We start from the raw sequence: 26,422 nt of genomic DNA, 5'->3' as shown, positions 1-26,422 counted from the left end.
TTAGTTTAATTTTATTTTTGAATAATTAAAAGATTTGACATATATACGAAAAATACTTAAAATTCTTTTGAGTAAAAAATTATTGAAAAATCAAATTATAACATAATTGTTTGCTATTTTTTGAAATTATATAGTAAAATGATTTTAGATGCATTCATTTTTTCAACGATCAGAACTTTTTTAAATTTAAATTTTTATTTACAAATATTTACTACTATTTACTGTCATTGAGAATTCACTTCCTGTTCATAATTTTATGTTTTACTTTCACCATAAATCTTCATTCGATCGAATCGTTAAATATCGAAACTTATTATACATTATACATAATATTATGCAATAAAACGTTAAATAATTTCACAAAATTTATGTCGTCATTGATAGCAATGAATATTGATTGTAATTATTGGAATTATAATAGACAATTATTACTAACCGTTTTTTCAATCATTTTATAATTTTTTTATATTCTATTTTTTTCTTACATTTTTTTTTCATTAATTCGTATCCTTTGAGACGAAAAGATATTGTTTTAATAATTTCCAATATTTATTTAATGATTAATTTATAATTGTATGTTATAGATGAAGTTTTTTTCGCTTACTTACGTAATTAATCGCGTACCACTTGATTTCTTGATTTGGTGAAAGTCGTGATTCGATTCTATTCGGAATTGTGGCTTTCTATTCATTTTTAACTTATGTATATTTTACATCAATTTTTTATATTTTATTATTTCTCAAGTTGTTCGAGTAATATATATATATATGAAAAAGTTAAAACTTTATCTAGAGTTTATTTTTAAGTTTTATCAAAATTTATATTCTTGTTGATTATTATGGTTAATTTAATTTTTTTAGTAGAATTTATATTAGATAATTATAGGAAGAAGAGGTATATAATATAATGAATTATTTTTTTTTTTGTGAACAAAATATAATTGGTATATAACGTACGTGCATACATTTGTTATATTCATTTTTAATTGTTCAATATTTTTATGTTTGTTTGGATATTATTATATTTTGATATGACAAACGATAAGTTTTTGTTCATATACAATATGTTTACAATTGTGTATGTGTGCATTATATGTTGAGTTTGATAGAAGTTTGAGAAGAATCATATAATTGTTGAGAAAGATACGGGTTTTATAACATAAAAATTACAATGTTGAAATCAATCGCAATAGAATTATCAACAAAAGTTGAAACTTAAAACATGAATATTAAACATTTTCATATTATTTTCAAAATATGTTTACAAAATTTCAATTATTTATTTCCAATTATATTATTATTATATTATTAAATTCCAATTATTGTTCGAAAATTCCAATTATAATAGCCATATACCATGATGTCTAAAGAGTCATCTAAGAATTACATTATCAAATGTCAGGTCCCTACTGTCACGCTGCGTGGCTGACTTTTTAAATGGATTCCACGGCAGTTTTTTAGTTACATGAGCAGTGGTAACGGAACCAGCAGGACTTGGTTGACCAGAAGAAATTCCGGAAGAACTACTCGCTGAAACACTTCCTTTATCCTGCTGATTAATTTTACCTGGTTTCTAAAATCAATAATAAATTTTTCATTGTTATAAATCATTTCTTTCAGGAATCTTTGTTTTTTATGTTTACCTTTAAATAATTTCTATCCATAGGTGTGACCAATTTTAAATTGATAAAATCGCCAGATTGCTTAATCAATCGAACTACTTGTTCATGAGACGACCACTTTACGTCTTTATCACCAATTCCTACTATAAAATCTCCTTCCTTCATACCACCCAACTAAAGAAAAAAAATAACTTGATTATAAATTTATTATATTTTTTTATGTGCAGGATTTTTTAAAAAGAATAAAAATTAGAATTAATAAAATAAAATAAAAATTAAAAATATAATTTATTAATATATTGGTAAGATGTGAATCTAAATCAATTCTAGAAAAATAAATATAAAAATTGATATAAAAAATATTGAAATTTATTTATTAAATTATAAGCAATTTAAAATTGCATTAGATAAAATGAGATGGAGATATAATAGAAATAGTTATCTCATTCTTTTTTAGTTTTTCTTCATGTTATTAAAACTACAATTATTTATAACTTAATTTTGTTAATACATTAAACATCAAAATAAAAAAAAAAAAAGATTATCTTCAAAGATTGCATATTTTTATTCTTGATATCTTTTGAAAATTTATTTAATTAGATAAATTTTAAAAAATATTTAAATATAAAATATATTTTTTTTTATTATAATTATATAATAATATATAATTATATAATTCACGGAACATCTTTATCAAGATCAATATATGAAGCAATAATATATGAAGCACATCTAATCTAATTTTCTTAGAGTTAAGAGATTAGATTTATAAAACTTTTAGCTTGAATTGAATAAACTTACATAGCATTCAATATGTTATTAAATAAATTTTAATCGATATTTTTATAACAATTTATTTTAATTTCTAAAATTGACTTCAAAGATATTTCAAAAATATATTAACATCCTTATATATATATATATATATACATACATACTTACATCAGCCAAAGAATTATGATCAACTGCAGCTATTATTACAGGAGAATCTCCTCGAACGCTAAAACCGAATCCTTCGCCTTCAGGTCCTCTTTGAAGCTGTATCAATCGTGGTGCAGTCCAATGTCTTTTTGCCGAAAATATAGCAACTGGGCCCAATGATTTGAAAAGATCTTCGACTCCATGTTGTCCAAAATCCGGATGAGTTATGCTCAATTGAAACTTTGTGGATGCTGTGATAAAAATATAGATATCATTATTCACGTTGTTAATGAATATATATATAGTTATAGCTTTGTCTCTTCATTTATGCTCTTTATTTACCTATAATATCAGGTGGATCCAATTCTCGAAAATCATCTTCGTTTTTAATTCCATTATAGTCTTCTACTGTTGATTCTTGTATCCTCTTCAAAACTTTGGCAAGTGCCTGTTTTGCTTTTAAATCTCTACACATTCTTTGCAATCTCTGACTTTCTTCGTGTAAAACCAAAGCTTCTCTGAGATGCGCTTTTGCTGAAACATTTAAATTGATTAAGATCAAAGATTGAATCCGTTTGAATTGGATAAAATAGAATAAAAAAGAAATAAAATGGAGCAGAAAGAGAACAACTAGAAATTGATAATAATTAACAACACACCTAATAACTTCCTTTCGTTTTCCTCTCGTGGCACGATTATATCCAGTTGCGTTTTGCCATCGCTCTTTTGTATGTGTTCGAGCGCTAGTTTAGTTTCTGCTCTCCATTCGGAAACTGATCGATCGAACAATCCAAGTGCAAGATGCTTATGTGCGAGAGCCATGTGATGTTCACGTTTTACCAAGATCAATGAAATCCAGGTTTCTGGAACGTAGTCACGAACTGGTTCGCGCGAGATCAATCCATGGACGTCGCTGTAGACAGCCGCAACCTAGGCAATTGATGACCGTACGCAGGTCATACGTTCGGTAAAATGGTTCGGGGATCTAAGCGAAATATAGGCGTATTAGATTCACGCGTAAGTAAAATTTTGACGGTCGCTACCTGTGACGCTTCCTGTGCGAGATCCAATGAAACATCAATGCTCCTTCCATCTTTTGATTGAAGTTCTAGTTTTTCGAACAAACATTCTCTCGCTTGGGCCTGAAACGAGAATAATAAAATGTGTGTCAAACGAAAATTCTCGAAATTCCATTCATTTGATTATATATAGTTGTTTATTTTCTGATGAATTCAAAGTGTGTAACAAAACTACGAACGTGTTATTACCAGCATCAATTGAACGAGCATCTCCAGCATATCCGGTCCAAGATCCATACTCGGTGCATTGGTAAAATTTTCGTATATATAACGAAAAGTACCAGCGGCTCGAAGAAAGGCGTCAATCGCCTGATCTAAGCCTCGTGTGGACAAACGATCTTGCTTCGCAGCCAACTGAGTATAAAGAGCAGCAGCGTTAAATAAAATTGAAGCCTTCTCAAACGCGACAGTTCGTTGGCAACTCGGAACTCCTGTCAACGAGTCGAACCATTCGAAATAGATGCCAAGACTTCGATCAGGAGGAAAAAATCTTCGTTCAACGAAGTATAATTGATTGTAATACCGCAACAGCAATGCAATACCTGCAGTGTCTCTGGTCGGTGTACGTGTTGCCTTTAAACAATAGAAAAAAAATTCAATTATTTTTTCCATTATTTTATTCCATTTTGTCGGAATTCAACCACCAGTAGCTCACCTGCCTAGTCTCCATTAGATCTGCTATTGCCTCTTCATAATTTACTCCATCTTCGCTATAATGTTCGAGGATGAAATCCTGTAATATAATATATATAAGTATAATATATATTAACAATAATATATTACATAGTACATGTGATAAATATAAATAAAATAGAAACAAAAAATAGAAATTAATAAATTAGTAAACAATTGCATTGTTTGATGAGTTCGATACTAATTGCTTAGCGACCATGAGAATTCGCGTTATGTGTACAAAATGTCGAGAATCACGCTCGATTTATTACGAAAGCGTTCAGAGCATAATGAGGGCGAGATTTCAACACTTGAAGAGATCGCGTTGCATCAAGAAAATATCGTGAAGATCGAATTGATCGATAAAACATGCAGGCATATGAAGATTCTATTATTGCAGAATAATCTAATATCAAAAATTGAAAATCTAAGCAAATTGAAAAGGTTAGAATATTTGAATTTAGCTCTGAATAATATAGAAGTAATCGAAAATTTGGAAGGACTTGAGAGTTTGAAAAAATTGGATTTAACCGTTAACTTTATTGGTGATCTTCGAGGGATCAAAAGTTTAAGGTATTGTTGTTGAAATATATACAATTAAATTACAAATTAAATTACATTAAATTACACAAAAATTAATCTTTGATAATATATCAAAATTCATAACAACATGTCAAAATCAATCAAATCATATCAAATCATTGAAATTTTTCTATATTTTTATAAAAAAAATTAATTTTTTTCTAAATTAATTATGTTTAAGATCAGGAAGATATCTCTATTCCATGTTACATATTATATTTTCACCATCGAAGTTGGTTGGATGTTTTAATCTAAATCTTAAATCTATTAATATTTTTAATCCTTATTATCGTATAATGATACTAAAAATGATATTAAACATTACATCGTATCGCATTATTAGCATATTCTATCTGCATATGATAGCAATTCATGAATATGTTTAAAGCGTGTTTGTTTATGTAGTCAATTGTATTCAATTGCAATCATAAAACATTTTTATTTTGATTTAGAAAATACACAAATATATAATACGCATATATAAAATCTCATTGGTATTCTTGGTTTAAATGTACAAAATATATCAAATTATAATTGACTGATTTCGAAATAATTTTTCTGTTGGATGAAAATTTATGAATTGCTAGTTAAAGAGTCTCACTCATTTATAGACATTAATATAATTATTTTAATATATCATAGATATAATGAACAATTGGAACAACTGTTTTTAATGGGAAATCCGTGTGCGGATTATCAAGATTATAGAGAATATGTAATTGCAACATTGATACAATTAAAGGAACTTGATGGAACACAGATCGAGAGATCGGAACGCATAAAAGCATTGCAACATTATGCTGAAATTGAAGGAGAAATTATTAGAAGTTGCATGAAACATAAGATAAAAAGAGAAGCTGAATTATTAAATTATCACGAGCAAATAAAATCACAGAAAGATCAAGTAAGCAAATATTTCTTGATTTTATGAAGAGATAATAGTTTAATTATATTAATATATTATCTATTTATAGAAAGATGCAGATAAAGAGAAAAATACAAATGAAGAAGATAAACAAATAGAAGACAAAGAAGAAAAGGAAGATGAATTATTTTGGAATCAAACTAGTCGTCACACACCAGAGGAACGCATTGCTATTGCGGAACGATTTTTGCGAAAACAAACACAAAAAAATCAGAAAAAGAACCAAATAATCGAATCACGAACGATTTACAAATTAAAATTATTTGATTCTAAAGGCAAACCCTATAACATTAATCAGCCAAAAGTATCTTTCAAGTTGAATGAAGAAGATAGAGATCACATTATTTTAGAGATTGCTCTATATAGGTATGTAATGATTTAATATGATTAATCAATAATTAATATTCAAATATTGTTATTATGAATTATTATGAATTTAGATACTTGGACACTTGTTACGTAGATGTAGATGTGCATCCTGATTACGTGCGCGTAACTATAAAAGGAAAGATATTGCAATTGACCTTACCTTGTGAAGTATCAGTAAATGGCAGTACAGCACGAAGAAATACGACGAACGGCAAGCTAATAGTAATGATGCCACGTTTAAATGAATTATCTACGATATTCTCTAATAATAAAAAAGTAACTAAACAAAATCCCGACCGATATACAACAATAGAACGACGATCAGCGATGAGTGTACGGGAATATTTAGAAATTGGTCCGGAGAATGATTTAGATTTTTTGAAAATTGTCAATCCATCAATCAACAAGACAATTGTCAATAATGGAAAAATGGAAAAATCAAAAAATGAAGAGATTTGCTGCGATAATAATTTAGAGATACCACCACTTGAATGAAAGCGATTGACTTTCATGTAAAACGCTCACCTTGAATGGATCCTGAAAGTCTATATCTTTGGTTTCCTTTAGACCCAATGGTATCATTGGCATTGCCGGTTCCTCGCTAAAAATATACATACACATATAAATATAAAGTTAAGTGAGTTTAAATTGTGTCGAATCAATGTAAAAACACATTTCATAAACCTGTCAACATTTTGATACAGTTCAACTGAACTGTTTAATTCGGCAAGTTGTTCTTTTAGTAATTGCAAGTTTGAATTAACGAAACTCAATTCCAATGCAACAGTTTCTCTCAATTTCCTATTTGTTGTTGCTCTGAAACATAAAATAATGTATAATTATACTTAATTGAATAGCAATGAGATGTATATATATAAGAAGAATGAAAGACAGTTACTTGAAAAGATTTTCTGCGCCGGCTCGTAATCGAAGCTCCTTATTGATCTCTTGATTCAATTTGCTTCGTTTGTTCTGTAGTTTTCCTCGACATGTAGCCACTCTAGGATCGGAACCCTGTACAATCAGTTGAACACGTAATCAATTTATAGTATAAATGGATACTGGATATTAAGATCATCAATTTTATTACAATGAAATAAAAAAAAGAATAATGAACTAATCTTAACGACAGGAGAGTTTAGGTAAACTGAATATGAATCAGATCTTGGGCTCATTAAAAACAATCAATTATACGTATCAATAATTTATTATTCTCTCGGATTAAAAAAACGAAATTTTTTTGTTCTTTTCGAAACACTTTTTCATAAAGAATTCTTGAAATATTTCTACATCTTTTAAATAATAAGAAGCTTTTTCTATTCGAATACTGTAATGACGCAATAGTTCTGCAGAGTTCCTTCTCTTTTTTCGTTTATCCAACAAAGTTGATCAGAAGAATATATGATTTTTAAGTCCATTCATAAGTCCATAGCATTCATTCTCGTAATCACATCATTTATTTCAATCACTATTTCATGTCAGTACGTTGTTAAGAATAGAAAATAAATTTCGTCGATTAAGAAGCAAAACAGACTACATAAAAAATTCATTAGAGATTATATAGATTCCAATCAAAATACGGTGTGCTCGATGCTTGTGATTGTGATCATGTGTTTGAATTTTATTTGTATTTGATAGTTCGTCGATAAAACGCAAACAATTGTACATGAATTTCAATCTATAATTCGGCTAATTTATATATTAAACGCATTCACTGCGAAATTTTTAATAAAACAAAATCCTCGATGAATAACGTGTTATTTTTCTTTTATTTTTTCTTTACTCTTTTCACTCATTCCATATATATTCTTATTCTCTCCATAGTGTTTTATTCTATTTCTAATAACTTAGTAAATTATAATATCAATTCGAAAAATGAAGAAACGCGCTTATTTATTAAAATGTTTTTTCTTTATCTTATGGTATACCATGCCTTACAGCTTCTTCAACCGACTTCATGGAATGAAAATTCTCGGTGAAAGGAGAGAAACTGATTGATGGTGGGGAGAAGGATAACGTTCGCTCTATCTTACCGGGTGCGGCCAGCTACTTAAAAATGTAATTTTAAGGTCGGCATACTTCATACTTGACTACCGATATTACGATTTCATCTATTAATTCAATAATATCAAGTATTTTCTAAATTATTTATTATTTAAGCTGTTCTAATCAATTAGCCATTCTGTGTTTAGTTTTTTATCATAAGAAATCAGGATAGAAATCGAACAAGATATATGTAATAATGAAAACGGTCGAAGACCTTACTGTTGCCATCTTAGTAGTTTTTTTATATGTAATTGCTTTCCTAATACGTTCTATTTTTTTTTTTCATGAAAACATCAGAAAGAGCAAATTTGATACAAAAATATGGAATATTATGGTATTCAATCTGCATTTTTACAAATCTAATTTTCATATATTAAAAGATTATTTACATTAGCTAATAAATTTTAAATATTATCGTGTTTATGATGTCGCTTTAATTACTTGGAGATAATTACGATTAAGTAGTGTTCAAGGAAATGAAAGGAAGTAAACGTTAACGTTTTTATGATTTTGTAGTGGTTTTTCGTTACGCGTGGATTTGATCGCCACTTGAGTTCAATAGACGAGGCATATTTTATCGAATTTGAATGTTACAGCTTTTCATACTCGTAAAATAGGAAATGCAATTTTCGTTCATTATCTCGTTCGTCCTTAGATTTTTTACTCTCCTGTCGTTTTAATTTCTAATTTTTGTTATTTTCATCGATTATGCAGATAATATTTTCATTTGTGATAATCTTTTTTTGAAAATAAATTAATTATTTAACAAATAAGCTTTTTAAAATTCATAATAGAAAAAAAAAGTTGGATTAGAAGAAAACGATATATGAATGATTTTGATTTACCTGTAATCTTAAATCTGGAAGGATCAGCATAGTTTTGAGTTTCTGGTTATTATTAAAAACAGCCGAATTTGATAAATTTATAGATTATTCTTCTATAATATTCACAGGTTGTATTGTTCTTTGAATTCTCAATTTTTGTTTGTTTTTCTGACCTTGAAAAAGATTATTCGCTAATTCACTAATTAATATGAACCAATAGATGATCTAACGGATACTAATAATCAAGATTCTTTCTCGAAGAATAGCTTAAAATTATCGATGCCTTTCAATCGCGCATACCGATTAATTGAACACCATAAATCCATGTCCTTCCATAATCAATTGCATAGTAAAAAACACTAAATAAATTAGTAGCAAATGTATTTCTTCACATTTCACTCGCGTAAATAAATACATTCGATATGATAGAATTAAAACAAATTTAACTAGAAAAGATGTTATAGAAATAGATGCATTCGATGTTTCCGCGATGCATTTCTTTTCTATGAGAAAGCGGAATTCCCAGGGCCGACGAACGGTGTTGCTCGCGCAAAGGAAGGAGTATCAAATGAACTAATGAAAGGAATAAGAGGGGATATATATATATATATATATATATATATATATATATATATATATAAAAGAGCACGAGAGAAGAAAAGACTAACCAAGAAGATCACTATTGGCTCGATATCGATCAAAAGACGAATAACGTGCACAATATAATCCACCAATTTTTCACCTTCCTCGATCTACTCTAGTTAATGACCGATCGGATCTCTTTTCTCATTCGGCAAATTTCGCTTCGGTTCGTGACAATCCGACTGACTACGCTCTCTTTCGGCCACCGTCGGTTGTTTCATTTTTTAATATTATGCTCTATCATTAATAAATGTTGTAAATTTTGAAAAATCATTCGCGCTTTTTTTTTAAATCTGAATATAATTATTTAAAATTTACAATCTGAGATTTTATTATGAGCTAGATTAATTTATTAATTTTATGATGAGTTGTAAATCAATTTATCAAGTTTATTCAATATATGAATTTCAGCAATCTTTCAATTATTTTATTCAAATTATTTTATAAAATTTTTCATAAATTTTTTATAATTTGAAATGATCACTTCTTTGTGACGAATTTTTACTAATTTCTATATTTCATACATTTTTATGCATATATTTATTAAACCAAATTGAATAATCGAATATTCATGTTCTGTTGATTTTTATATTTATGCTATGTCTTTTTTTCATTTATTAACATCGACCGTTTGATTGTGTATTTTATATAATCAAACGAAAAGATTGTTAAATTTTATATAATTCTCTTGCAACTTAATAAGAATAAAAATTTCTTTTGCTAAAAAGTTTTAGAAAATTTTTTTTAGTTTATAGAAAATTTAAGATTAAGATTAATGATTAATGAGATATATGTATTTTCTTTATTATATATAGTTTTGAATACTTCTAATAAATAATTTTATTCTAGATCAATATTCTATAATTTCTAAATAGAGAAAATCAAAATTTTATTTGCTATGCATTTTTGCTATTTTAGTTTTTGAATCACATTAATTAATCATTATAAATAAATGATTGCGAATTATGTCCATTTAATTTGTTATTACTATTGTAATTTTTTGAAGATTTTTTATTATTGCATACATACGTGTACGCGCATATAAACATAATATACATTATATATATATGTATATATATATATATATATATATATATATATATATATATATATACACATACACACACGTATCATTATATTTAAATTATTTTATGAAGCACAAGACAAATTGTAGTTATTTGATTGATGATTGAAAAATGGCGTAGAATTAATGAAAAAAATTATATAAATGCGTTATATTCAATGAACAAATGTGTTAAATATTTTACTATTTATAATAAAATAATTATATATATATACGTAATTTATATTTTTTATATATTATTTATCTTCTATAATATTATCAAGATAATATTTCTAAATTCTTAATTCAATGAAATTGATTGAACGTTATACACGTATAAATACTTTGAAGAAGTTCTTTTTTTTCTAAATTCATTATTTTAAAACAAATTATAATGAAGAAATTTTACCATTGTATTTTCATTTTGATATTGTATCGTGTAAATGTATACGAAATATATTTGATAATATATTTGATTAAAATGTAATATATTTGGTAAACAAAACAAATAATGTAAATCAATTAGTAAAATTAAATAAAATAAAAAACGTATTTAAAAAATTTGATGCGATACTCACCCTAATAAAACGTAGTTTATGGGTATCATTTTCGACGATATCTCCTGACACGATAGGTATGTTCATTGTATATTCTTCATTCTATCGTGCGAGCAATATCACCTTCAGAAAATAATAACACGATTCAATTGGTAAACTATCGAAATCAAATAGAATGTTTCGTCCACGATATCAATGTTTCCCTATTCTTTAGTTAATATATTATAAATATAGGTGCAAATGAAAGACTGACTGCTGCAATCAAACAGAGATATGGATCGAATTGAAACGAGAAAAATGAGCATTCAGTCTGTAGCGTCAATTGTTCGTTCAGTTGAGATTCGATATTGTTCAGTTTACTATTCAATATGATTTGTCAAAAAATGTTTCTCTTCTCAATAATGAATTAAAATAAAATTACAGTGAGCCATTGATTCAAAATATTTAAAATGTCGCCGGATAGAGATAGGCGAATTGTCGCATGCTTATGTGTTCACATGTCAAAACTATCGAACACATTTTAACGTAAATATTCTGCTTTAATGTACAGTTAAAAATCAAGCGAAATATGATTGCTAGGAAATCAGAAAAAAATGACTGCGAACAGTACCACGATTAATGCACTGAAATATTGAGACGCTAAAAGCACGTCGTTTATGCATCAACTAGCTTGTTGACCGTACACTCGTTTGCCCGATACACGCGTGTACCGAGAGATAGGTTTTTCTCGTCATACGAATAAATGTGACCTCGTCTGTTTGCAAATGGATTCAACTATTCTCTCACAGGTGTGCGCGAGTATAATGACGCGCACGCGTGTGCGCGCTCGAGAGCACCATCGCATGTGCGTATGCGCATATGTATGCCATATACCATCGGTGTGCCGTTGCAAGGCTTCTCTGTTCGTTGCTCAAGCGACAATTGAAAAGATCGAAGAAATAATTGTACAATTAAACCGTATAACGATTATAAATATGTATCTATTCCAATTGATTCATTTCTATTCGATTCCACCCAACTTGATGTTATTAATTAATTTACTTTATTCTCATTTTATTATTATTAATTTATTATTATTTTTTATAAGAAATTTTTGTTAGAAAAATTGATTGGCAGTTACGCCAATGTACATAAATATATACACGCAACGCATTTTGTAATATTGATTGTCGCTCGAACAATATCAATCAAATACCACACCCTTTACTTAAAGGTGTTTCTATGTATCATAAAGTAAAAAAAAAAAAAAAAAATGCTACGATTGTATTGATCGTAATGTATTGATACTATCTAAGTTCACATATTCACAATATAGATACAAATTATTTTAAGATCTGACGTTAATACATACAATATAAACAATTGCCGAACTCGAGATTCGAAAAATAAATGGTCTTTCATTATTTTAATATAGCGTCAAAATATATCTTCAAATTCATTTGAATTTTTACAAATCGGTCCGCATTTAAACATTTTACGCAAAAATGCTTAAAATTATCGCATAATTCATTTTTTTTTTCGACGCTTCATTGATTTGGCACGGTTTGAAAGGTTTCGCGACAATACAAGGATTCGATTACCAATATGCGTTTTCACATAATCGAACGAGGCTAATCGATCACCGTGCTCAAGATCAGCCGTCTTTGGATTAACGCAAAGAAAAAGACCTATTGTACGCATATTGTATATGTATATGCATATTTACATAATATATTATTTCACAGTTGTAAAATGTATGTTTTCTGTTAATGGAATTAGTTCAATAAAAGTAAAAAACCAATTAAGAAGTTGAAAATTTGATAGAAAATTTAGTCGAGTTATTTTTAAATGTTTTTTTTTCATTATCATTGAAACGCTTAGCATTGTATTAATACATGTTACGTATATCTACGAAACAATTGCTCTAAACACATTAGCCATAATAATAGGAAGACTGCTAGATTAATTATAATTCGCAAAAATCAAAGCTTTCTTTCGCTGATACCGAATAAATTGATATCGAAAGTTCGCGTGCTTTTCAAATTATTTGTATTTTTTTTACCGATTTCATTTATTGATAAAACAAACACTCGATCCATCACAGTTTTGAATTTAGGACGGAAACAGGTTATTCCATGGATTATGCCGAGCTTATAAGTTCTCTGTAACAACGTTTGTTAGGCAAAGTATTATTTTGAAAATAATCCCTTTTTATAATTTTTTTATATCTCTTCCCTTGTCCCAAGTCTATCTCATTTCTTTTACTAAATTTTTCGTTGTGATCTTTTCTCGTTATTATCAAACATATCGTATACGATAATCGATTTTGAGTATCGGAATACGATACGTGTGTATACATATATCGCGAGAAGATCTGAATTCAGATATAGTTGTTATATCTAAATACTTACGTTGAAAGTTCTCTTCCTAGCAAACCAGTTCCAACTAATCCGGTACGCGATCGACTTCTATTAAGTTGAGCTCTTCTTTCTGCTGTAAAAAAGAAATATTTACGTCGTTTGTATCCGTCTTTCATACACTTGTATGCGTTATATTAACTTGCATCATTTTGCGTCATAAGCTTTGCATATCATGTTGATTAGAATTATCTGTTGCGCGCAACATATCAGTTTTAACGAAAATAGTTTAAATACAGTATAGTATCGATAGTATAGGAAACTTTCTTTATTAATTTGAAACTTACGATATTTACAACGAATGCAATTACAAGTGATCGATACATGTATATGCGTATATATATTTGATATTTATTTGTATCTCGATCACAGAATATAGCACAGCCTATAAGTTTTTTCTTGTAAAAACAAAACAGTATTATATGTTTTTCTTCTTCTTCTTCTTTTTCTTCTTTTTCTTCTTTTAACTTTATTTCTTTTTTCTTTTCCTGTTTCAAATGACTAGCAAAAACTATTTCAATAATTGATGCAATATGATTTCCCCAAAAATAAAAGATGAAAAAAAGAAAAAGAAGTATGCAGGAAAAATAATCATAATGTTTTTTTTTAAATTCAATGTAATGAGGATTATAAAAATTTAAAGAAATAAATATATAAAAAAAGAGAAAATAAAAAAATAAAATATATAAAAAAAAAAAACAAAAAAAAATAAAATATATAATAGTATTAAAATGAAACAAAATTCAGTCTTGTCGTAAAAATTACATAGATACAATGAAATACAATATGAAACAGTTATAGTTATGTAACATTCGAAGAAATTACGACGACGCAATCGTTTGACAAATCTACCAAAATTTCCAAATCCTTTTCCGATGTTTTTTCTTCATCGAAACGGCCTGTTCAGTTTCAGTTGTGATTATAAAATTGCATTCCTGTTTAGTCGATATCGAAAGCGTGTCCTTTTTGAGCGCAAATATCGAACAATTTTTTGATGCATTATTTGTCAATTTTAACTGATGGAAAGTATCGAGATTATTATTAATTTGAGATTCAATAGTAATAGGTTGTGTCATCTGAAAAGTAAGTTCGTCCAGCTCAGTCATTTTTCCGCTCGAATTCAATATCGGACATTGAAAAAAACACTTCAAAGATGGAAGCTGGCTGTTCGAATTCTGTATAGACAAATCATTTTTATTTTCATCTTTCCAACAAAGGATATCGTCTAAATTTTTTTTTTGAATCAACTTTAATGGAATCGTTTTATCAATTTTAGTTGCAATATTGTCCATAGATTTTCTATTATCCGATTCGAATGCATGGAAAAGGAAACGATTTTCGATCAGCGAAATACTTTCGCCTATAGGACTATCCAAATAATTGAACAACTTTCGTGCTCTTCGATTATCGCTAGATCTCGAATGCCTTTGTTTACGATTCTTAACAACACGCCGCACTATACTGTTTCTTTTACGTTTCTTACTTACTATAACTTGTCTTCGTTTAACTGGAGTAAGCTTTACAGCTGTACCTATAGAAATCGTTTGATATGGAGAAGGTGAAACTAAATTCGATTTGACATGCGTCGGAGTATGTTTTTTTAGCTCATCTATCACAAATCCGTAAGATGCAACACATTGATCGGAATTATTTGATAAATTCGAGATTTCATCGAAATTTCGAGATATTTTTATAGAAATCTCTCTTTTCGGAGTTTCTTCAAACATTAATTGATCAATACGTATTTTCTTGGATGCGATTTCATTTTGTTTTTTTCTTTTAAATGAGCTAATCCTAGATAAAAATTTATCTTGTTTAGGCGTTCTTGTGACAAAATCAAGTAATAAACGCTTATAAAAATGTTGATTTTCTTCCGGTGTTGTATATTGTGTAAAATCAGAATTTTTTGAAATTGTGAGCGGATCACGAGAAAGAGAGACATTTCGCGTAATATTATTTTGATTTCGTTTAATTGCAAATCGCTTAGCTTCTCCCGATTGATACATTTTAGCAAATAACAATTTCTCCTTCTTCGTAGATTTCGTTGAAGCGTATGCAGTCCTATACAACTTACCACCAGCAGCGCGTATTTGACGTTTCCGACGTTGATCTGGTCGACTAAACGCGGAACCAGTTTGAAGAGCTTCCATTAAGCTATCCATAACACCTTCCTGAGTTTCATGTGCATTCATATCGACAAGTGCTATTTTCCTTGCTACTCGAGCTGCTTTCTCTGCCTCTGCTTTTTCTCGCGCCTCTCTCGCTCTTCTTTGCTTTTCTTCTGTTTCTCTCATCTTTATTATTTCTTTTTGAGCTTGCTGCAAAAATATGCATCAAAAATAAATATGATACAAGCTTTGCTTTTCGATTTTTTTACTTACCATGAAATCATCTTTAAATGTTTTTATATCGCCAAAAAATTCTTCTATTGTATATTTCTGTTTATCAAAAGAAAAAAATTCGGAAATTTCTGTGTATAAGCTGTCCATATTTTTAAACATATTTTGAAGAACTTCGTAAGATTCACGGGCTTTTTTTGCAAAAGGCTGTATATTCGATATGATATTTAAGGAAAACAATGTAATAAAGAATATAATTTAAAAACTCAATCAAATATTCATGATATTTATAATTACAATATAATGATGAAAAAAAAAGGATACACCCATGACATGTAAAAACATATCTTCATCGGATTGTGGTATTTTGGCATTCGATAAATCTTGTTCGAGATTTCGAATACTAGAATCCATTTGTCGCAAAGTTCTTTGTACATTTTCTAACGAAACTCGACTTGCTCTATCTACGTGTGCCAGTTCTTCTGTAAAAGTGAGACATTCTGAGAACTTTTGTTCTATTGTATCTACTAAATAATGCATTAAAGTCTGTTTGTTATCAACGTCCTTAGTGCTAGTCAACTGAAAATTAAAAGAAATCATTATTATATGGTAAAAAAATAGAATTGAGATTTTGTTATTTTGAATTACAAATATAATTATAAATTATTGGAAATTACAAGCACAATAAGAAACAAACCTTAGTAAGAAAACTAATTTCAAATCCAAATGCTTGACCATTTTTTGAACCAGAATTCATATAATTGCCAAGCAACAGGATCAATTCCAGAATTCTGGCAAATTTTTTACTATCCTTTACTTCTTCGCAAGCTGCTGTGCCTGCCACTATGTCCGGTTTTACATCTTGTACTAATTCTTCATATCGCAGCATGAAACTTAATGATCTCAGTCTCGGCAACAATCTCTTGATTGTCGATATCTATAGTACATAGACTCGAAAATATTTCAAAGAATAAATAAAATAGTTGTTTCAAATATTTAGATACAGTTCTTTTACAGAAGACATTTCGATCAAAAATTGCTTGAAAAATGCACTTACAGTAATACAAAACTGTTCAGCTTCTGTTAAATCATCATACTGATCTTTATAAAAATGAAGTTTTTTTAATTGATCGGGTGGCGGTAAATACTGTATCAGTCCTTGAAGTATATTATCCGAAATAACGGGTCCTTCACATTTGAGTAAACAAGATTTTACTTCTTCATATGACATATGCTTTAAAGTACCATTAAGAAGTATAAGAATATTTTGAGCAGCTTTTCCATCAAGAACTTTTAAATCTTTCACTTTCTTTGATGGAGCTGATCTACATAACAAGAAGCATCATATTATCAAAGATTTTAAAATTTTCATATTTCAATAATAAAATAATTTTTAGTTAATTACTTATCGACAACGTCGTCAATTTTTTTCCCACTTGGTTTTGATGCAAATTTTAGACTTAAACCATTTAGTATTTCGGGACTAGCCAACTTATCCTCTTGCACTTTTATCCAAAATGATTTTTCGGTGAGTTTATGTGGCATAATCTACGATATGTTGTATTATATAGTAAAAAAAAAGATTATATTATTAAAAAGTATAAATATACTTTACTTACTGCTTTCCAATTTGCTCTCTTCAACGGTGCATCGACTTCCCATTTTTTTTTTGGTTTTAATCCTAATGGAAGCGATTGTGACATGTTAATGGCGGAATTAATCCCACCCATCATTGGCGGTGGAGGACCTGATTGCGGCATTGGTGGAGGTTTAGGACCTGCTAGCATACCAGGCATAGGTGGTGGTGGCGGTCCTCCTAATCCAGGAAGTGGTGGTGGAGGCGGACATAGACCGCCAGAACCCGGTAAAGGTGGTGGTGGTGGAGGTGGCGGTGCTATTATTATTGCTGATCCACTTGCATTCGGAAGCGGAGGTGGTGGAGGTGGAAGATTACCAATTCCAGCCAAACCCGATAGGACTGAACCAATTTTCTGTTACAAATTAAAACAATTTCGAGTTGATAATAGTTATAAATCAAAAGCAAATTATGTTTATATCAAATAGAAACTTTAAATGAAAATTTCATGATAAACTTACCGCATTACCATTGGTTGATTTAATTCCTCCTTGTTCCAACTCTCTAATTTTATTTTCTGCATGTTGAAGTTTCGCTTCTGCTTCTTGTTTACTAGCTATAGCTTCTTCTAACTTTTGCAATACTTCAACCAATCGCCTTTCTTCTTCCACTCGTGATTTTTCAACCAATGTATCGATCAATGGTTGGACATCAATTTGAAAACGCTTAGTTGCACTAAAATCCGGATCACAGCCTGAACGGTGCAACACAATTTGTGATACGCATTCTTCTATCAGTTTATAATAGGCCGGTCTATTAGAAAAGAAGAAAATAAAAAAAAAGGAAAAAGAAAATAAATAGTATGCAAAAAGCTATGTTTTTTTCCTACCTGACTAAAGCATCATCTCTGACGAATAAAAGATGTTGAAGTATTGATAAAAAATATGGTTCAGCAGACGTTTCCATTACCATATTTTTTATTACTTCAAAACAATCATTTACATCATCCAATTCCAATCGTACGTGATCAAATCTTTGTACAAATTCTTCATAATCTTCCTCTTTATGATCATTGAAAATTTTCAAATGTCTAGCTAAATCTTCAGATTCATTTTTTTCCAATGTTTCTAAAATATCGGCTAAGCCGACTCGCATGATTTCATTTCGTAAATGCAATCTAAAGTCTAATTCTTCGGCCGAAGAAATGATAGAATTGATAAGTTGAAGGCACTCCACCTATCAATCAATAAATTGCAATTTATGCATTTTAATAGTAAGAACTAATAATAGTAATAATAATAATAATAATAATAATAATAATAATAATAATAATAATAATAATAATAATAATAATAATAAATAAAAAAAAAGAAATAAAATTGAAAAATGAAGACATTAGAGCGATTATAAAACGTACTCTTAGATTTTCATTCTTCTTATTCATCAGACCCTGTACAATAGGTAAAAATCTTTCTCTTCCTTTAAACTCTCCGTTCATAGTAATCGCATCCAAAACTTTTTTATGACTGTCGCTTGAAATAAGACAAACTGCACCAAGCAGTTTTACAGCCTCTGACATAACGGATGGTTTTGTCGGCTCCAATGATCTAGCTACGATCGTGAGTGCTTCCTGATGAGCCAACATCTCCTTTATACCAACGGTATTATTCATAATAGCCTTCAAACATCGAATGCATTCGTACTGTATACGTTCGTATCGATTGTCACTGTTATAAAACACAAAAGAATATCAATTTATCGAAACTAATTACAGAAAATAAAAAAAAAAATATTTTCATTGAACTGTCCAACTATTCGAAAAGAAAAATCTTTAACCACTGACTATTCGAACTATTCAATTAAATGTAATAAATGTTCGTGTTCAATAAATTTCACATGATTTTTGATTTTCGATTAGTCGATCAATACTATTATATATGGAACATCACATAGATTATCAATTAAAGAACAAACATTGACATTATCATTTTGTTCTTTAACGACAATTATCGAAGCATTAAAATATATACGCAGAATATTAATATATTTATGGAATATTTTTGAAAGATCGATTTTGGAAGTTAAAACATAAAATTTAATATACAAATATTATTTAAGTTATAACAAATTGAAATTTGCGTTATAAAACAAGACAAAAATAAAATAGAGACAGTTTTTATCTCTCAAACTGCTGTTTCACACCATTTTTTTCTAGTTTCATTTAATTTAAACATAAAATTAAATTTCTTATAATAAATAAAATAAAAGCTTAATAATAAATTTCTATCAAATGTAAAATTTTTACACATCAATTTTTATATTATCCGTTGTATAATCCATTCTACAAAAATATTCTATAAATATATTAACATTCTGTTGACTTATATAAAAAACATATAAAAAAAATTTTTTTGGCATAAAATTTACAGAATCTTGCTCATAATTTTTTCATATAATGTACATACATATATGTACATGTATAATATTACTAGTGTTCTCATATATATATCATATACACTAACGTGCATCTATATCAATATAAAAAGCTAAGAGGAAAAAAAAAAAAACAATGCAAAATATTCTAAATTGCTATAAAATTAAAACAAATAGTATTTTTACAAAGATTACCTATTATAATATATGAAGGCACTGCAATAGAATAATATGAATATTAGAAATTCTTAATCAGACAATATACCAATGCTATGATAAATGACGTAACATAACAATTTTTTTTATAAAAAATACTTACTTTCGATAGCACTCGTTGAGCGTTGCTAAAACCTGTTTCAATCCTTTTGTACCAAATTCTTGAACCCAACTTAAAGGATTATTTGTCAATGCTATTCTTAATGATTCAATGCAATTGTAGATTTTGTTGACACTTAAATCAGGTTGCGCCAAATATTGAATATAATCCGCGGGTTTATCAAATTTTGATTTATTTTCCTGAATGCTACCTTTATAATGCAAAACCAACATCTCTCTTTTCTTTGCTTCCGATTGTTGTCGTAATGGTTCTTTTTTTTCTTCGGTCAAATTCATATTAGCCTTTTTCGATAAAAAATTTAATTATTTTAAATCATATATCATGGATCGAAAGATAGATCTTAACTTACCAACATTTCCTCAAATTTATCATTTACTGTTTCTTTATCCATTCTTTCGATGATACAACGTTGCTGTTCAATCTCATTGAAATCATCACCGGAATGAGGTCGTGGTATAGTATTGTTTCCTAAACCACTTCTGACCCCACCTCCACGCCCAGATTTTTTTGGTCGGCCGAACCATGTGTCCAGCTACAACAATAAATAATAAAGAGAATAAAAAAGAAATCAATTACAAAATTGCTGTCGTTCTAATTCGATCTTAATATAGCACTCACTCACGAATAGGGATGACGATATTACATTATTCGACTTTCAATTCGTATAAATTATCAAGAAATCAATGTAATGTCATTGCATTATTCTTAGAATTAATCCCTCTCTTCCCTTTCCCCTTCTGTCTTTGTTTTTATCTCTCTTCATCTTTTGCAACTCCACGATTTCATATTTGAAAATAAAATTTTACTCAATCTGTGATCATTAGTAGAAAGATTTAAAAAAAGAAAAAAGAGAAGTATTTTCTTATCGTTTATAGTAATCGATGCATCAAAATTACTCAGTTATTTTTACTGAATAAAAAAATTTTGATTTCTCTCTATCTACAATAATCGATTTGTTTATAATACCGTTTTTCATTTATCCGATAATATATTGTGATAATAATGTAAAATTTTTCAAAATTCAAATTCTTCGGGATAAAGAAAATTTTTAAATAAATTCCCGATATATGACAATTCAATAAAAAATTTCGATAAAGCATAGTTTTTCGTTTTATTTTGGCAGAGCAATGAATCGGCAAGGCACGTCACGGCGCGGTTGTTTCATGACCTTCGCACAAATCAAGATTGGTGCATGCGAGCGCGTCCCTTCGGACAGATATTGAATCATAGAGTGAAATGTTTTCTTGAGTTAACGAGCGAACAGTATCAAATCGAAAAGTAGAATCAAATTAACGCCATCATCATCGAGTCATTGAACGGATTGAAAGAAGGGAAAATCATGTTGGCCTTGATAATATCGAAGAAGCGCGCCTGCGTAATTATTACAAGTCTATCTACGATCAACTAAGTAAGTAGATTGCCATCGCATCGTGTGTCTCGCAGATTGGTCTTCATGCGTTCATGTCTCTTGATGCGGATAAAACGAGAAACTATTTCATCAATTTTTTTTATATATATTGTAAACAACTTTTCCTGACTTTAAATTCTTGCAATCATTTTATCTCCACACTTTTTCTTATATATCTCTCATACTTCTATACAAATCTATTTCTTGTTTTTTCTTTTCTTTATTTTTGTTCTTTTGAAATCGAATTTTTAAACAATAACAATATACAACACAATTGTTAAAAAGAAAATATTATCGGCATATAAATAATTGGCAACTTTAATGAAGGAGCGACAGTAATAGTGACTCACATTCTAAGTTTTCTATATCATTTTTCGACATCATAATCGCAAATAGTTCAAGGTTGCGATAATTTAAGTAAAAATAGTATTTTAAAATTATTTCAATATTGTTTGACGTCTTAAATTTGCAAAAAATATTTTGTTCTTTTTTACTTTCAAAATTTACGTTAAAAATTAACTTTCATATTATATATAAATTTTATCAATTTATTGATAACATTATTAATAACGTTAACGAATTGTTGTTGATATAAAGTATGAGAAAAGAAATGTATGCACTGATGAGATCAACGTTATGTGAAGGAATGACGATATAATCTCTATGACTGACAGCTAACATGAGTGCTTTCGTTCCATCCTTTTCTTATCATATTTTATATCTTTCATTAATTGTTTTGTTTGTGCACAAAGAAAAAAATAAAAAGCATTGTTATTTGTATATCTTAAATATGTAATAATGTTTTTTGCATATTTCTCGATTATTTATACGATAAATTGTTTGAAAATAGAAAGAGTTAAACATTTTTTAATTATTTAGTAATAATTTTTCATTAAATCTTTTTAATTAATTTATAAAATATGAAAGAAATTTTAATCTTTTTAATTAAATAATTTTTTTAATCATCAAACAATTTTTTAAAATTCTCAGAAATACTTAAAATTTTGAATTTTAATAATTATTAACAAAAAAAAGAAAAAAACGAAAAAAAAATCTTCCTTTCTGGAAGAAAAGTTAATATGAAAGAATGAAAAAAAAAAAAAAAAAATAAAAAAGTATATTTAATTAAATTGTTCTGGTTATTCTATCCTAATATATATCATAAAATAAGTTTTTTCTGTATGTGAAACAATTTACTTTGAATGATTCGTCTGATTCATATATGTAATAATGTTTTATTTTTAAAAAACTATATTCGAATATTTTCAAATTATATTCGAAAATTTATTCTTGCTGAACAATTTAATTTTATATGATAATATGCCAAAAATTAAAATTTATTTCGATTGAATGTTTATTCTGTTATCATATGAAACCCATAATTATAGCAGGAAATATAACATATGCGTATATTTATATATATATCCTATATATATATACATATATATATCATATGATATACTGTATTACTGAGAATTGAATTGAGAATTTCAATGTAATGCTATATTTATTTTTAATCATATTCTTAGAAAAACGATTTTCAAACTAACAAAATACCGTCATATTTACATGCTAATAATTTAAATAATTCAATAGTTTACTTGAATAGTTTTAAATTACTACTTTCATTGATTTGTTTGAATTTGTTATTATTAAACATTGTTAAATTTAATTATTTTCACAAGCATTTTTCCATTATAAAAGTTATTATCAACTTCTATATATTATATATTATTATATATATTATATAATATATTATTACATTATCTCTTTAATATCAAAAGATATTAGTACTTATATGCAGAGACATTATATATGTTACCATTTATCTGATTTTTTGCAAATTTTATAAAAATTTATCGCACAAAGAAGACATCAATTTTCAAATTTCATCATTAAATGGATGATAGTTGATGAAATCAATAATAAACGAATAAACAATATAAACAAGAATTAAAAATAAATCATATTTCTGTTTCTTTCCTGCATTTCTATTTATTATAATGTTAATTGTATTAACTTTAATTTTATTTATGATATAATACTTACAAAACCTGTAGATGATTTATCTTTTCTGTTGGCCATAGTTATCTTCTTTGGTTGTTACCTTCTATTATACATTGTTTTTCTATAAAAGATATGAAAAACTTTTTACGAACATATTTATATACATATATTATGTGTATTTAGTTATTTATTAATTATTAAATTTCTAATAATTGTTAATCCATATTAATGTAATAATTTTATAAATAAATAATGAATAATTATAAATATCAATATAATAAATATATAATAATATAATATAATAAATTATAAAAATTTATAAATTATTTATATTGATATTTATTTTATAAGAAAATATTTTATATTTGAAAAATCTAAAATTCCAAAATTAATAATTTTATGTATGATTATATTATGATAAGATATTTTGTAATACCACAATAAAGATTTAACAAATTTAAATTATATATTATCTAATTACAAAATTTCTAATCATTTTCGATACATTTTACATTTAATTCATTGAAATAAAATTTTATAAAACTAATAAAAAGAAAGTAAAATATGATATTAGAATAATAAAATTATCTTATTACATAAAAATTTAATCACATAACACAATAAAGAAATTATCAAATTATTCAAAATAATCTTAAAAGAAGAAGAAATAACACTTAATATTATATTGGAAAAGAAAAAAAACAGAAAAAAAATTAAAAGATTATATATATTTTACTGAAATATAAAGCGATTTTTTTATAAAAATTATTTTACTTACCTAATATTACTTAAAATTTTATTTGTCAAGACATATAGTTTTAATAATTACAAATTCGATGTTATTTGTATTCATTCGTTACTTGTATTAAATTAACCAAATTTAACAGTTTTTCTTAAACCACATAAAAAATACTTGTAATTTCTCGAGCAAACTGAAATGACCTTTCCATAGATAAATATTCATTTCATCCGTTATGACAATGGAACACCTGCCAATATGAAAACAAGTTTTTAGAAAGAATCACCAAATTATTAACCAAAATTTTTACACTTCATAGTAAAAAAATAATAAATTAAAAATATATTGATAACAAATATTATTAATTAAGAAAAGAAAAACTGTTGTATCAGTTAATATATGTTGTTAAATGAAAAGTCGTACCGAGTAGCATGCAAGAAACGTTACTCACGCACAACAGCGCCAATGAACAACGAATTGCAAATGTCACTTTTTCTCCATATCTACGTCGGTATTGTAGAAATATTTTTATCATTATTCACTATTGCCTTTTATAAACTCTTCATGTATTATTTTCTAACGGTAGATGCAGTAAACATATAATATATTTGATCTACATAAACATTATATCATTTTCAAATATTAATTTTGAATCATAATTTCTATTTATTATTTATATATATAAAAAAATATATATATTTAGTTTTCATGTATATATATATATAATACGAAATAATATATTATAAATAATATATATAAATAAAAATCAAAATGCAAAACATTTCTTTGTTTAATGATTTAATTTAATTTAAACTATATCGATTATGTAGATACATATTGAAATAGAATTATTACTGTTAATCACATCAAAAATGTATATAAAATACACGATTTTATTAATATTCATATATTAGAATAGTGCTAGAAATAAATTGATACATATATCAATTTTCAAAAAGATATTTATATCTAAATCGTTTCTACAAGAATCTCGTGTAAATATAACATAAAATTCTATAAAAATATATTTTTAATGAAAGATGAAAAGTGTTTTTTTAATTGATTCAATCTATCTTATGAAACATTTTTTTTTTCTAAGTCCATCTATTTCTTTTTTTTTCTCATTTTTCATTATATTTAAATATTTGCACTATATAAAAAGAAATTGAATTACTATTTCATATATCAACTATTTAATATCGGCTATTATATATTTTATGTATTTCGTTTTTTATATACATAAAATTATTCCCGCATTTGATTTTAAGAAAAAAAAAAAAAAAAAAAGAAAAAAAAAGAAAAAAAAAAGAAATACTAAAAATTTACAATAGTATATACATGCAAAAAATCTACGCATATACGTTATGCGTTAATGATTTTCCTATTTAATATTATATGCATTCTAAATTGCTTTTAATAAAATAAAAAATAAAAAATACATTGACGTTTTATTGTTTTACAGTATACAACGCGATATTATCTGGATGCATGTGATTAGGATAAAAAGATAACATATTTCGCAAGATTATATGCAAGGGATAATGCGAATTAAACTTTATAATACAATTTAATTTCAAAGATTAAAAAATTTGTACAGTCTCAACAAATATTTTTCATCCCAGAGTAAAGAATTGAAAAGTACTCGCTTTAGTTTAGATATCATTCGATCATTATTTTACAAATGATAAAGACATTTCATTTCTTATGAAATTTTAACTAACCTTGCAACGTAAATGACAATGCTTATATGTTTTACATCACATTTCTATACTATATTGTATTATGTTAATCAATGTATAAATATAAGATTTACCAAAAAATTACTATGTAAAAATTTATGAAACCTAAAAGCTGTTCTATTAAATATCTCCTAAAATAAGAGAAAG

At 27.1% G+C, this 26,422-nt stretch overlaps 3 protein-coding genes across 10 annotated transcripts; 1 reads left to right on the top strand and 2 right to left on the bottom strand.

Annotated features, from left to right (window-relative positions):
• Positions 1-961: 961 nt before the first annotated feature.
• Positions 962-11,419, bottom strand: Rhp (GTP-Rho-binding protein rhophilin). Of its 4 annotated transcripts, XM_086916787.1 has the most exons (14): positions 9,708-9,809; positions 9,340-9,612; positions 9,061-9,212; positions 7,068-7,183; positions 6,854-6,985; positions 6,695-6,770; positions 4,277-4,354; positions 3,811-4,194; positions 3,586-3,684; positions 3,202-3,472; positions 2,885-3,076; positions 2,564-2,793; positions 1,643-1,795; positions 962-1,572 (listed from the first exon to the last, which is right to left on the bottom strand). In XM_086916787.1, the coding sequence occupies exons 3-14, from the start codon at positions 9,088-9,090 to the stop codon at positions 1,372-1,374; spliced, it is 1,962 nt and encodes a 653-aa protein (XP_086772913.1). In that variant the 5' UTR covers positions 9,091-9,212; positions 9,340-9,612; positions 9,708-9,809; the 3' UTR covers positions 962-1,371. The 4 variants fall into 4 exon arrangements, with proteins under 4 accessions (XP_086772913.1, XP_086772916.1, XP_086772915.1 ...); XM_086916790.1 differs by lacking the exons at positions 9,340-9,612; positions 9,708-9,809 and adding an exon at positions 11,323-11,419; XM_086916789.1 differs by lacking the exon at positions 9,340-9,612 and having other exon boundaries at positions 9,708-9,918.
• tilB (touch insensitive larva B) lies at positions 4,401-6,899 on the top strand. The gene is made up of 4 exons (XM_031919494.2): positions 4,401-4,866; positions 5,518-5,779; positions 5,850-6,166; positions 6,241-6,899. The coding sequence occupies exons 1-4, from the start codon at positions 4,538-4,540 to the stop codon at positions 6,662-6,664; spliced, it is 1,332 nt and encodes a 443-aa protein (XP_031775354.1). The 5' UTR covers positions 4,401-4,537; the 3' UTR covers positions 6,665-6,899.
• Positions 11,346-25,010, bottom strand: dia (diaphanous related formin 1). Of its 5 annotated transcripts, none has more exons than XM_086916768.1 (18): positions 24,960-25,010; positions 24,576-24,786; positions 23,840-23,918; positions 20,732-20,914; positions 20,365-20,663; positions 20,241-20,261; positions 19,030-19,339; positions 18,502-18,848; positions 18,134-18,425; positions 17,656-18,027; positions 17,442-17,584; positions 17,094-17,361; positions 16,734-16,973; positions 16,361-16,615; positions 16,079-16,243; positions 15,772-16,015; positions 13,692-13,773; positions 11,346-11,424 (listed from the first exon to the last, which is right to left on the bottom strand). In XM_086916768.1, exons 3-18 carry the CDS (start codon positions 23,873-23,875, stop codon positions 11,421-11,423), a joined length of 3,261 nt encoding a protein of 1,086 aa, XP_086772894.1. In that variant the 5' UTR covers positions 23,876-23,918; positions 24,576-24,786; positions 24,960-25,010; the 3' UTR covers positions 11,346-11,420. The 5 variants fall into 5 exon arrangements, with proteins under 5 accessions (XP_086772894.1, XP_012348029.2, XP_086772895.1 ...); XM_012492575.3 differs by lacking the exon at positions 11,346-11,424 and adding an exon at positions 12,321-13,442; XM_086916769.1 differs by lacking the exons at positions 11,346-11,424; positions 20,241-20,261 and adding an exon at positions 12,321-13,442.
• Between the last annotated feature and the right edge of the window lie 1,412 nt (positions 25,011-26,422).

This window comes from Apis florea, unplaced genomic scaffold, assembly GCF_048593485.1.
Source record: "Apis florea isolate Af1SG1 unplaced genomic scaffold, ASM4859348v1 contig_3803_pilon, whole genome shotgun sequence".
Taxonomy (NCBI): domain Eukaryota; kingdom Metazoa; phylum Arthropoda; class Insecta; order Hymenoptera; family Apidae; genus Apis; species Apis florea.
Note: the sequence above shows the minus strand (reverse complement) of the source record. Positions and strands in the feature narration are given on the sequence as shown.